General features: G+C 40.9%; 1 protein-coding gene across 1 annotated transcript; it reads right to left on the reverse strand.

Annotated features, from left to right (window-relative positions):
* Positions 1–8,759: 8,759 nt before the first annotated feature.
* Positions 8,760–11,375, reverse strand: LOC307121310 (E3 SUMO-protein ligase ZBED1-like; the record flags this gene model as incomplete). The annotated part of the gene is made up of 2 exons (XM_079808828.1): positions 8,760–9,963; positions 10,305–11,375. The coding sequence occupies 2 exons, from the start codon at positions 11,373–11,375 to the stop codon at positions 9,172–9,174; spliced, it is 1,863 nt and encodes a 620-aa protein (XP_079664954.1). The 3' UTR covers positions 8,760–9,171.
* Between the last annotated feature and the right edge of the window lie 1,631 nt (positions 11,376–13,006).

The following is a 13,006-nucleotide window of genomic DNA, read 5'->3' on the forward strand; positions in this document are numbered from 1 at the left end:
TACCTCACATGACAAGGTTTCTGAGATAATTGTGTGCATTTTTACAGAAAGATAATTGATTTCGGGATCGCATGCTGTCTGAGAGAGGCTTATTTTAACACATGCATGTCCCGTTCATTATTCTACATTCATGCATGTTTCCTTGTCAAAATGTCAAAAAGTTTAATACAGTCAGTGCTGCGTTATATACGCTATATTCCCATTCCGCAATATAAAAAGGTAATGTTAATTTTTACAGCAAAATCGCTAACAATAGTCAGTATCATCAGATCGCCATAACACCCAGCCCTATCTTCACAATATTACAACAAAACACAGAAACAGAATATGCAAGTTAATCACGATTAGCATATGACTTTAATGCACTAACGTTATATCTTGATGAGCAGTAGAAACAATATAAAGGGATTAACGTTACCTTCTGCCGTCTGCTGTCCGCCATTGGAAACTTAGTCTGTTCGTATTCATGTTTTTTCGTTCTCAGTCGACATCCCACCATCAAAATTCGTCCAAAATAAGATTTTAACAGGTTTAAATGGTCCATGCAATGCCATTAATAGACCGACGTGAAGATTAGAAGCCGCGATCGCGTCGCGTCCCCGCGAGCCACGAGCAACTCCAACAGCAACGGGTGTATAATTCAAACTGAAGGAGCGCACTGTCATTGGCCAGATTTCTGGATGACGTTCAGATTGACCAATCACGCTCAAAAGAACACGGAAAGACAGCAAATAGCCTTGCAAATATAGAAAAAAACTTGTTTTAAACAACAGTTAGAAAATGTGTATATTTATTTTTATTTGCTGTTATATTTAATGAATTGGTCAAATGGTGTTTTGTGGTGTGGGCAGAGGCCTGGAAGTTTCAACCTGGAGAGCAGTGCAGATTTGTACTCTTTAAAAACAATTATTGTTTGATATTTAGTTTGCTATATATTTTGTTATATTTGTATCCAGAATTGAATGTAAAACCAGTTTGAATGTAAAAATACACCTTCACTGTAAAACAGAAAATTAAAGTAAAATATCTTAATTTAAATAAGGAAAAATCTGTAAACTAATAGTGTTTTCTCTAAAACGTTTAATGTAAATTTCTGTGAAGTTTTTAAACTTTATTTGACTTAAGATATTTGACTTTAATTTTACGGTTTTTGTTTTGCAGCTGTAGCTGCTGTTTTTTTAGGTTTTTATTTTTACAGTGTAAATATAAAACTAATAAGATTTACTTTAAAATGACAAAGAATAATGTTAAATTGTTAGTATGGACATAAACATAAACCTTTAATATAATGAGCTAAATATTGTATTACAGTTGTTAATTTACAGATATTGTTTGTAATTTTGCATGAATTTGTTATTTATGAAAACAGAAAAATAATACAGTGATGTTCCTGTATAAAAAAATGAGAATTACTGTAGTTTGTCATTAATGATATAATCCTTAAAATAACAGTCAAGTTGTTTATTTAGATATTGTTTGTAATTTTACATCGTTTTAAACATAATTCAAAATTACAAGAAAATACTGTAAAAAAAGAAAAGTTTTTTTCTGTAAAATTAGGATTATTTTTATTGGTTGCCTTATTTTTATTGGTAACCTTATTGGTTGCACCTACATCTATTGTGAGTGGTGGATTTCAAACCTCAAAATGCCCCTCTTTTGCAGCGTGTTAAAGTTAAGAATCTTAGAGTGACACTTTTTGTTAACAGTTGCAGAGCTGAAAGATCTGCTTGTGTTTCTGTGTTTCTTGAGCAAGTGAATCCCTGCTCTTTTTTATTCCATATTTTTATTTTGAGCATATCAGTTTTTGGTGTTTTTAAAACAAACTTTTTCATTTTCCACATTTCATCTCCTTTTTATTTAATTCTATTATTGCCTACAATTTGTAAAACTTTGCAAAAATTGTTTGGGGATGGTCTAAAATGTTTGGTTAATTATCCTTTGTTAATTCCATTACATTTCTTTGTTTATTTCATTACATATTCAGATTTTTTTGTGAACGTATATGTTCAGACAGGGTTTTTATTTTGTACTGTTTTTATAAAAAATATTTGATTAAGAGACTCTTTTCATGCAGTGGTTTTAAGGCCCTGACACACCATTCTGATGGTTTGACCCAGACCCAGGCAACGTGAACCAACCCCACAGTCGGCTTTAGTCATTGCTAGTTCAGTTTAGTGTTTCAGGGCCTTAAGAATTTATTTTTTCTGTGTAAAAAGCTTGTTTGCTGTAGCCTACAGTAGACCAGAGATAATTCTCAATCCTGAGGTCCTCCCCTGCCCCCCCTCCCTCTGAGAACAGCCAGCACAAGTGTCAGTCATTAACATATGAAAGGTCTTCTTCACACCTACAGTCTTCAGTCCTAGCACACCCAGCAGTGTTTCAGCTGTATATGTCCGTGAAATTTCACGGATTCCTGTATACGTCCGCATACGTGAGGTTTCCGGGTTTTTCTGGAAATATACTGTTCCGTGTTACTCTGATCCGCTTTTTCCCACATACATCCGGTAAACATCAAATTACACAGGAGTATACCATGCCCGGATAGTGCCGGATTTCAGTGTTTTCATGCAGTGTAAGACATGGAAATCTCATTTAATATATATTTACATAACATTTACATAACACATTTAAAGAGAAAAACAATCTGTGTCCTTAATTCATGGGATCCAGGCTTTAAGGCGGTTTTGTTATAAATGATCCTTTAATTGTCCTAATGAAATTTATCATGGTTCTTGCACAGAATCCAGAGTTTAACTGTAGTTTTATTTAACTGTAAGATCATAGTAGACACAGGTATAACCATGGGTAGGCCTACAGTGCATCCGGAAAGTATTCACAGCTCTTCACTTTTTCCACATTTTGTTATGCTACAGCCTTATTCCAAAATGAATTAAATTCATAATGTTTTCCTCAATTCTACAAACAATACCCCATAATGACAACATGAAATAAGTTTGTTTGAAATATTTGCAAATGTATTAAAAATAAAAAAGGAAAAATAAAAATCTTTATGCACATAAATATTCACACCAATTACAGCCTCAGGTCTTTTTGAGTTTGATCCTACTAGTTTGGCACACTTATTTTTGGACAGTTTCTCACATTCTTCTTTGCAGGACCTCTCAAGCTCCATCAGGTTGGATGGGGAGCGTCGGTGTTAAGCCATTTTCAGATCTCCAGAGATATTCAATCGGGTTCAAGTCTGGGCCACTCAAGGACATTCACAGAGTTGTCCAGTAGCCACTCCATTGTTATCATGGCTGTGTGCTTAGGGTCGTTGTCCTGTTGGAAGAGGAACCTTCACCCCAGTCTGAGGTCCAGAGCGCTCTGGAACGGGTTTTCATCAAGGATGTCTCTGTACATTGCTGCATTCATCTTTCCCTCTATCCTGATAAGTCTCCCAGTTCCTACCGCTGAAAAACATCCCCACAGCATGATGCTGCCACCACCATGCTTCACTGTAGGGATGGGATTGGCCAGATTGTTTCATCAGACCAGATAATTGTGTTTCTCATGGTGTGAGAGTCCTTCAGGTGCCTTTTGGCAAACTCCAGACGGGCTGTCATGTGCTTTTTACTGAGGAGTGTCTTCCGTCTGGCCACTCCCCCACACAGGCCTGATTGGTGGAGAGCTGCAGAGATGGCTGTTCTTCTGGAAGGAACTCCTCTCTCCACAGAGAAACGCTGGAGCTCTGTCAGAGTGACCATCAGATTCTTGGTCACCTCCATGACTAAGGCCCTTCTCCCCGATCACTCAGTTTGGCCGGGCGGCAGCTCTAGGAAGAGTTCTGGTGGTTCCAAACTTCTTTCATGTACGGATGATGGAGGTGTGGCGGGCAGCGAGGGCGAGGGACCGTGAGGGCGGGACGAGGCGGCGCTCATCAGGGAGGATGACCGCCAGCTGCGCGCCGCAGCGATCTCGGCCCTTGCGGAGGAGTGAGGGACTATAAAGGAGGAGCGACAACAGTGAGGGACGAGAGAGGACCAGGCCTGGATTTTATGTTGAGTTTTATTTATGTTTTGTTATGTGTTGCTGCAGTCGACCGTGAGGGGCTGCAGCTTTTTATTTTCATTGTGTTTGTTTGTATGTAGGCGGCAGTCGACCGTGAGGGGCTGTCGCCGCCATTTTATTTTTGATTAAAAGTTTGTTTAATGTTCGCCGGTTCCCGCCTCCTTCTTCCCGTACAAACAACATTTACTACAGTGGTGCCGAAGCCCGGGAGGAAGGAGGGACGCGCTGTCGAAGAGCCCTCGCAGCTGAGGGGGATCGCGGTGCCGCGGAGTTCGGGCAGCGCGGAGGAGAGAAGTCCGCGAGCGGCTGCCCGAAGCGGTGGTGCTGGAGCGGATGAAGGTCAGTGGGACGGAGAGCTCGCTGCCGTGCCCCTGGGTCGAGGTGGGGTGGCTGCCGTCCTAGAGGGAGCGCGGAGGAGTCACCGGCGTTCGCCGTGGGCCGGAGCCTGTATCCCTCCGCCGTGTAGGGGAGGGGCAGGGAGCGCGCGGGACTCGCTGCCGGCTGCCCTCGACAGGAGGAGCCACCGCCGGCCGCCAGGGGGCGGAGGAGCGTCGAGCCGTCCACCGGCCGTCCAGTACCACCGCATGGCACCGCGAAGAAGAACCTCTTGGCTGGCTGAGGACCGAGCGGCAGTGTGTCTGGGAACCGGACCAGAATTTTTTTTTTTTTTTCTTTCTCTCTTTTCTCCTCTCTCCACTCTCTCGTCCCTGTCGCTCCTCAGGTTCCTCGCTCCGTTCTCTCACCTCGCTGTTCTTACCCCCAGGTCCCGCGGCCGCCGTGATCGGCCCCCCCGGGGAGGGGGGGGGGGGAGTAGAGCGCAGACTCGGGAGTACCCCCCGGCCTGCGAAGGGCGTTGGGGGTATGTGGCGGGCAGCGAGGCCGAGGGACCGTGAGGGCGGGACGAGGCGGCGCTCATCAGGGAGGATGAGCGCCAGCTGCGCGCCGCAGCGATCTCGGCCCTTGCGGAGGAGTGAGGGACTATAAAGGAGGAGCGACAACAGTGAGGGACGAGAGAGGACCAGGCCTGGATTTTATGTTGAGTTTTATTTATGTTTTGTTATGTGTTGCTGCAGTCGACCGTGAGGGGCTGCAGCTTTTTATTTTCATTGTGTTTGTTTGTATGTAGGCGGCAGTCGACCGTGAGGGGCTGTCGCCGCCATTTTATTTTTGATTAAAAGTTTGTTTAATGTTCGCCGGTTCCCGCCTCCTTCTTCCCGTACAAACAACATTTACTACAGGAGGCCACTGTGCTCACTGGGACCTTCAATTCTGCAGAAATGCTTCTGTACCCTTCCCCAGATCTGTGCCTCAATACAATCCTGTCTCGGAGTCTACAGACGATTCCTTGGACTTCATGGCTTGGTTTGTGCTCTGACATGCACTGTTAACTGTGGGACCTTATGTAGACAGGTGTGTGCCTTTCCAAATCATGTCCAGTCAGCTGAATTTACCACAGGTGGACTCCAATCACGCTGTAGAAACATCTCAAGGACGATCAGTGGAAACAGGAGCACCTGAGCTCAATTTTGAGTGTCATGGCAAAGGCTGTGAATATTTGTAATAAATCTGCAAAGATTTCAAACAAACTTCTTTCATATTGTCATTTTGGGGTATTGTTTATAGAATTGAGGGGAAAAAATAATGAATTTATGAAAAAGTGAAGCGCTGTGAATACTTGCCGGATGCACTGTATATGATTTCTAAAATAAATAAATATTGTAAGAAAATATGAAAAAAGCCTTTAAAAATCATCAGACTTATGATTTATATTCTTCAATATTTAATGTAAGTAATAATAGCAACATATTCAATAAATACATTTTTGCCAAAACACCATATTTCTTCAGTGTTAGTATCAGCAAGTAGTTTACTATAAAGATGGTGGTGCTGGATAGACAAGCTTGTACTTGTGTATTGCCGTTTTCAAATTTACCTCGTCAAGTATTTACATGGTCGCAACTGTTTTCAGCTAGATTCACCACAGAACCTGTAATGTACTATGTCACCAGACTGTATAAAACAACATTCAGAGACAAATATGAATGGATCAAGCAACTTGCGCTTCATAGAGCGGGGATTCACACTTTGCAGTTTCCGTGCAGTCCGATTAAAAAAAATAAAAAAAAATAACACCTATACAGGGAGGGAGGGGAGGTCTCGCTTTGGGGTGTCAGTTCAGACGACAAACCAATGGGCCGCTGTCCCTGTATGATGGAAAATGCCTGGTTACCAATCCAGCCCTGGTTATGGAGTCAACAGCGCATGAGCTCGTTGTTTTGGCAGGTGCACTGAGTTATGAAAGGCAGGTAGGACATCGGTCCGAATGCAATGATTAGACAAATATTTTATGGCCCTACCCATTCCACAGGCTATATATACATTTAAACCACTTAACTTAGTGATTTCTATCAGGATGTGAAGAAACTTTCAACCAGCATAACAAAAACAATTTCTGGAACAAATCATCTACCCTGCTTTTAATAAGAATCACAAGCTGAAGTGTCATGAAATAGATGAAGGCTGTTTTTAAAAAAAAAAGATTTTTATAGACAGCCTTCCTCTTGTACCACTGTTTGAAGAATTTATCTTCCAGAATCTGGCAGTATGTTTTGAGCCGCGGCTATTGTCTGACATGAACTGGTGAAGAACCTTGAACTTTCTACAAGAGTAACTCTCAACCTATCTGTCTTTATCTATTTCACAACAGCTTCAGCTTGTGGCTCTTATTAAGTGGGAGTAATGTTTCAGCAAAGTTTCTGAGAACCCTACACCTTGTACTTCTGGAGACTCCTGTTCTGGGAAATGTTGGCACTGGAGACTAAGAATTAAGTCAAATAATAAAGTGTGAAACCACTAGAAATTTTTCAAAGTTTGACAGATTTTCTCATAACCATTTTTTTGTGTGACCCTGCTGCCCAATCAGCATTTCTCGTCCAATTGTCACACTATAATTTAGCAATTTCTATATTTCTATAGTATTGCAACTTTCTCATGGGAATTTAATAATGACTTTTCAGTGTGAGTTAAATCTCTTTCAGAAATCTTTTTTCTGGCCCATTTTACCAGTAAAAGAAAACCTGCTATATTATGCACACCTGAATAAAGGGCCTATTTCACTTTAAGCCCTTGTTAAAGGTCCCATGGCATGAAATTTTCATTTTATGAGGTTTTTCAACATTAATATGAGTTCCCCTAGCCTGAATATTGTCCCCAAGTGGCTAGAAATTTTGATCGGTGTAAACCGAGTTCTGGCTGTCTTTCTCTGCCTTTGAGAAAATGAGAGCTTTTGAAAATGAGAAATTTTCCTGTTATGACGTCATACCAGGAACGGTTACCTCACTTTCCTCCGCCCAGAGAAATTAGCACGTCCATGCAAGCGCCATTTTTGTTTGTCTTCGAGAGATCATGGCTTGTGAACGAGTGAATGCTGGCAGTTTCTCAGTGTTTAGATGTACAAATGAAAACAGAAGTCTTTTTTCAGTTCCTTCTGATCTGTGATCAGTTATTTCTGATGTGTAGCTAATTATTCAAGTTCACACAGAACTTTAGTATTCGTGCTGCGGCTTCTCTCTCTCCCGACAGAATGGTGTTTTCGTGTTTTCTATCTTGTGAGTCTATCTTTTCTAAAATGTGCATACAGTCGTGAGTTTCTGCTCAACATCGGCAGAGCCACATCTTTAGAGATAAACCTCACGCACGGCGAAGCTCGGACTGCACTAACCGGTCGGCCTTCAACATCACCGACCCCCAGTACTGCATCTGGCCCACAGCGGAGACGCCAAACGCGGTGCGAGATTAAGCAGACGGGGGGTAAGCTTGAGCGTATCTGGGCTAGGCTAGCCAGCTATCCCCACAATAAACTGGATTACATTTGATTACTGCTGTTGTGTCTTTGTTTGCGCTGTGTACTCAATGTGCGTCACTGACGCCTTTCATATGATAGGTAAATATAAAAAAATTATGCTATAATCAACACTTAATGCTATATGAACAACTCGTTCATCTCGACAGCTGTAATGGTACATTACATGTGTTACAAAGTTGGTAATAAGGAGGAAGATGGGCTCGGCGTGACTGAGACTCGTGTTTATTCAGAACTCTCAGATACAAACAAAATAAACTTGCGCTGACAGCGCTCTCACAACACAGTAGTTACTATAAATAACTTTGTTAGCAATTGCTCCGTCTCTGGTCCGTGATGTCCGGTTCGCGAACGAATCATTCTTTTGAACCGGTTCTTTTTAGTGAACCGGTCAAACCAGTTCAGAACCAAATCAGACTGAATCGTTCTAAACGGTTCGCGTCTCGAGTCAGCGATGATCCATCATTTACTAAAGTTACAAACTTTCTGACAGTCCCTCCGACTAGAAATAAACGAATAACCTGAAGTATATGCTAGTAACTACAAAAGTTCATTGAACTGAGACGTGCTGAGAGAACTGATGAGAAGTGAACTCAGGTCCATCTGTCTCTCTCGCAGCAGGCTCGTGCCTGCTCGTGCTTTGTAGACCTCGTTAAACCACGCCCCCTCCGCTACAAGATCTGATACTCATTTCAAATGCAAAGATGTCAGCCAGTCACAACTAGGGCTGGGAATCACTGGGTACCTCACGATACGATACGATACGCGATTCATTGTTCACGATACCGATAATATCACGATATGGCGATACTGCGATAATCGATATATTATCAATAATAACTCACGATATATCATGTTTTAAGAAATAAAACAAATTTTTTTTAATTAGGAAAATTAATCTCCATTTATTTTTTTTGCTGAAACACAATAACAAAAACAACTTTTGTCTTATTAGTTGCAACAAAACAGTCACAGACACTATTTTAGTGTAACATTGCTGCAATCAGTAATACTATGTCTTTGACAAATGGTGACACCATTTGGGTGCAAAATAGCTGTAAGGCTGAGGACAGATTCAGTGTAAACAATACTATATAGTTGTCCTTCATAAAAATGAACAGTGACACTAAGTGCAAGAAACAAACCTTTGGGCTACTGCTTTTTAATAAAAAAATAAAATAAATATATCAGGGATAAAGTACATCTAAAATGTACCCTACTTAAAGTGCATCCAAAATAAAAAAAAATTCAAAAGAATTAAGAACAAAATAGAAAACAGCTTCATGTGATGTGTTTTATATGTTCATATTTTTCTTGAGAAAGAGGAGTTGGTCAGCATGTTCAGGAGTGAGTGAACTTCTTTGGGCACTGATGATATCTCCTGCAGTTGAAAAGACCCTCTCAGCTGCTACACTGGTCCCAGGAATACACAAATGCATATGGGCCAGCTTGGAGAGGAGAGGGAACACATGTTGCTGAGATTTCCACCACAACAGTGGATCTTCAGTGAGAGGCAGAGAAGGAGCATCTTGATATTGTTTTATCTCCTTCTCTGCAATTGAGGTTGCTGATGTAGAGACATAAGAGGTCTTCTTGAAGGTCTGACCAAGAAGATCAACAAGTGCAGACTTTCTTTTCTTTGCTGTGCAGGTCTCCTCTTCCTCTAAATCCCCCTGAACATCACCACAAGGCACTGGAACATCCTCCTTTAAAGCTGCAGCTTTTGACTGTAGTTTTGCATAAGTGTCTTGCACTTCTTCAGGTGACAGAAATAAAAGGGATTTGAATCTAGGGTCCAGGGCTGAGGACATGCGTAGGAGATCTTTTTCCACCTCTGATTGATATCTCTTTGAAAGGTCTTGATTGATGGCTCCCTTAATCTCTCGAACCAGAGGAGAATCTTCTTCAGTGCTGGTTGTGTCTCGCAGCAGTTGGGCATGAAGAGGAGCAACCACTGAAATGGTGGGATTCTTTTCCTCACACATGATGTTTGTTGCCACAAGCATTGGTCTAAGTGCTTCCACCATCTCTTCAACGCTTGAGATGTCATTCTCTGTCAGTGCACAGTCAGTCACATTCTTTCTCACCTTAAGAAAAAAAGAAAAAAAAAGGCAAAATACATCTTATTAATAAAATGTATATAATTATTGTTCTTTATTTTAACTGTATAGCAAACTGTATGATGTAATCTAATGTTTTTATTTGGATATATATATATATATATATATATATATATTTTTTTTTTTTATATATATATATATCTTTTTAGTATGTATAAAGTATTTATTCATTGAATCAAGTAAGTTTATATCATATGCATTAGTATTTATTTACAAACTTATTAATTGTTTACAATAAATTATTCACAATAAATTATTCACATTTATTACATATAGATTACAACTTCTACATTACAAACTTTTCTTACCTGTGGTGATAAGAGGGCAGCACAGACAGCTGGCTGTTGCTCAAGAAACCTGGAGACCATCTCATAGGCACTATTCCAACGAACAGGCATGTCCGTGATGAGCTTGTGATGGGGGAGGCCAAGAAGTTTCTGGTTTCTTTTCAGTGCTTCTGCTCCAGTTGTGCTTCTATGAAAGAAGGTTGAGATCCTCCTAACTTTGACAATTACCTTGGCAACAGCAGCCATTTTCAGCGCACGTTGGGATGCAAGATTTAAAACATGAGCAAAACATCTAACATGTTGGTATCCTGCTAAGTCCATTGCTACACGCATGTTTGATGCATTGTCGGTGACAACCACTGGCTTCTTAGCATCAAGATTCCACTCCCCCACTGCGGCTTTCAGTACATCGGCAATGTGTGTCCCAGTATGGGTTTCGTGCATTGCTCGGGTTTGCAGGACATATGACTTCATTTCCCAGTCTTCGTTTATAAAATGTACAGTGAACGTCATGTAGGACTCCGTGGCTCTCGATGTCCACCCGTCACACGTGAGCCCCACTCTTTCTGCCGACTCGAGCGCTGACTCAACTGTAGCCCTGGTCTGGTCATAAAGTGCAGGAATAATTTTTTCAGCAAAATATTTCCGTGAGGGAATATCAAAGCGTGGCTCTAAGACTTTCATCAAAAAGCAGAACCCCTCATTCTCCACCTCGCTGTACGGACGGAGCCCTTTACACATGTAAACAGCGATCCCATTTGTGATAGACTTTGCCCTCGCAGAACAAGGTGGTAGCTTTGCCTGGAAAAAGGTGTTTACACCGGAGTTTGTCGGCTTTGAGCCAGCACCAACCACGGCTTTCTCACAGAGCTCCAGGTGATGCCGCGTGAGGTGGCTGTGCATGTTGGTCGTGTTTCCCGTGTAGCGGACTTTTGCAAAGCAGTTCTTGCATATTGCGTAGTCCTTTTCTAGCTTTCCCCCGTCCGCACTGCTATAAAATCCAAAGTGAGTCCACACTTTGGATTTAAAAGATGCTGGAGCGTCCTTTAACTTCTTGCTCTCACTACTTCTTTCCTTGCTTGACTCCGCCATTTTCAAGTGTGTGTACGTATTTTTTTCGCCCACAACAGCCAAACTCGCAACGCGCGCCCCCTATCTACTTCCGTAGAAGGGTCTCATCAAGGGATAATGAATATAGCGTTTTATAACGGCTTTTAAGATCGATACTTGGCGAGAGCGCATCGAGAATCGATCGCGGGAGTAAATATCGCGAGATATCGCCATATCGATATTTTGGCGGACCCCTAGTCACAACAGTGGGCGTTTTTACTGAAGTCTCACAGCAGACACGCCCCTTCAAACAGAGCGTTCAGCCAGAGGGCAAACATCAGTATAGAAATAATGCCTTTTATTTTTAAATTATGACATTTTATGATGTAAAAATCATACTAACAATATAAGTACACCTCAGAATACATTATACAATAATAGAAAAATGCCATGCCATGGGACCTTTAACAGTTATATACCACTTATAAATGGTTATACAGAATTAATATCAGTTATTAAGATTGATTTGGTTTGGAATTGGTAAAATGTTCTTGAATATATATATTTATGATCAGAATATAAACTAAACTGCAAATTAAACTGCAAAATAATTATGCACACACTGTAGATGTACTGTATGCAAAGGGGCATAAACAACTTATCAGGAATGCAAACACGTCACCTTTAAGTGAAAATTGCCATTTTTAATCCAAAATACAAATAGATCATTTGCATGATTCGTGTGGATTCAACAAGTTTTTGAAATTGTGAGTAGTAAGTAGAAAAAGTAGTATCGACTCAATTTAGGTGCCCGCTGAAATCTACTGCTTTCAAACACTCCTGTGTGCAGTTGTGTGCATGCTCTGATTTCGGTTTACAATGTGTTTTACTGTATTGAGTAGGCTATTGTAGCCAATCACAGAATATATGTGAAAAGCATTGGCCTATCAGATGTGTTTTTTATTCAGAAACTCTACTAATTGGGTTCTACACGCTTGCAAATCCTTTCAAAGCAAAATGTAGATGCTATGTAAATGAACATGTCAAATGAGCTAATGCGATCCTCTGCTGCCATCTACTGGTTATACTGGTAATTCCAGGTCATTTTTTATTCCAGTGTTTGTTTCACACCAGGTAACAGAAATCATCCAATAGCTTTCCTGTAGCTCAAACAGTAGAGCGTGGCGCTAGCAACGCCAAGGTCAGGGGTTCGATTCCCAGGGAAAGCAAGAACTGACAAAATGTAAAATGTGGACCTTGAATGCAATGTAAGTCGCTTTGGATAAAAGCGTCTGCCAAATGCATAAATGTAAATGTAAATCCACTAAATAGCACGGCATACTTTATATTGTATCTCCATGAATAAAGGTGAGAAATTTTACATAACATTTCGTAGTTTTATTTGAAAATATACAAAAGATATACATTTTTGGAGGCAAATAAAAAAAAACAGGAATCGCTCCAAAACACTGCCCAATTTTATAGAAAAGTTTAAAAATAAGTAATATTACATTTTTGTTTTATTTTACTATCTATGGTATTGAAATTGTGGGTTACATCTTCGTCACCTTTTCACCCCTGATGAGTTTACATCTCTGACCACAACTACAGCGCGCATTTCCAATGACACCGTCAGAGGTTCAAGAACAAGTTCAAGGCCTGTTTCATTGGTG

This window comes from Gobio gobio, assembly GCF_949357685.1.
Source record: "Gobio gobio genome assembly, chromosome: 25".
In the NCBI taxonomy this organism is placed as follows: domain Eukaryota; kingdom Metazoa; phylum Chordata; class Actinopteri; order Cypriniformes; family Gobionidae; genus Gobio; species Gobio gobio.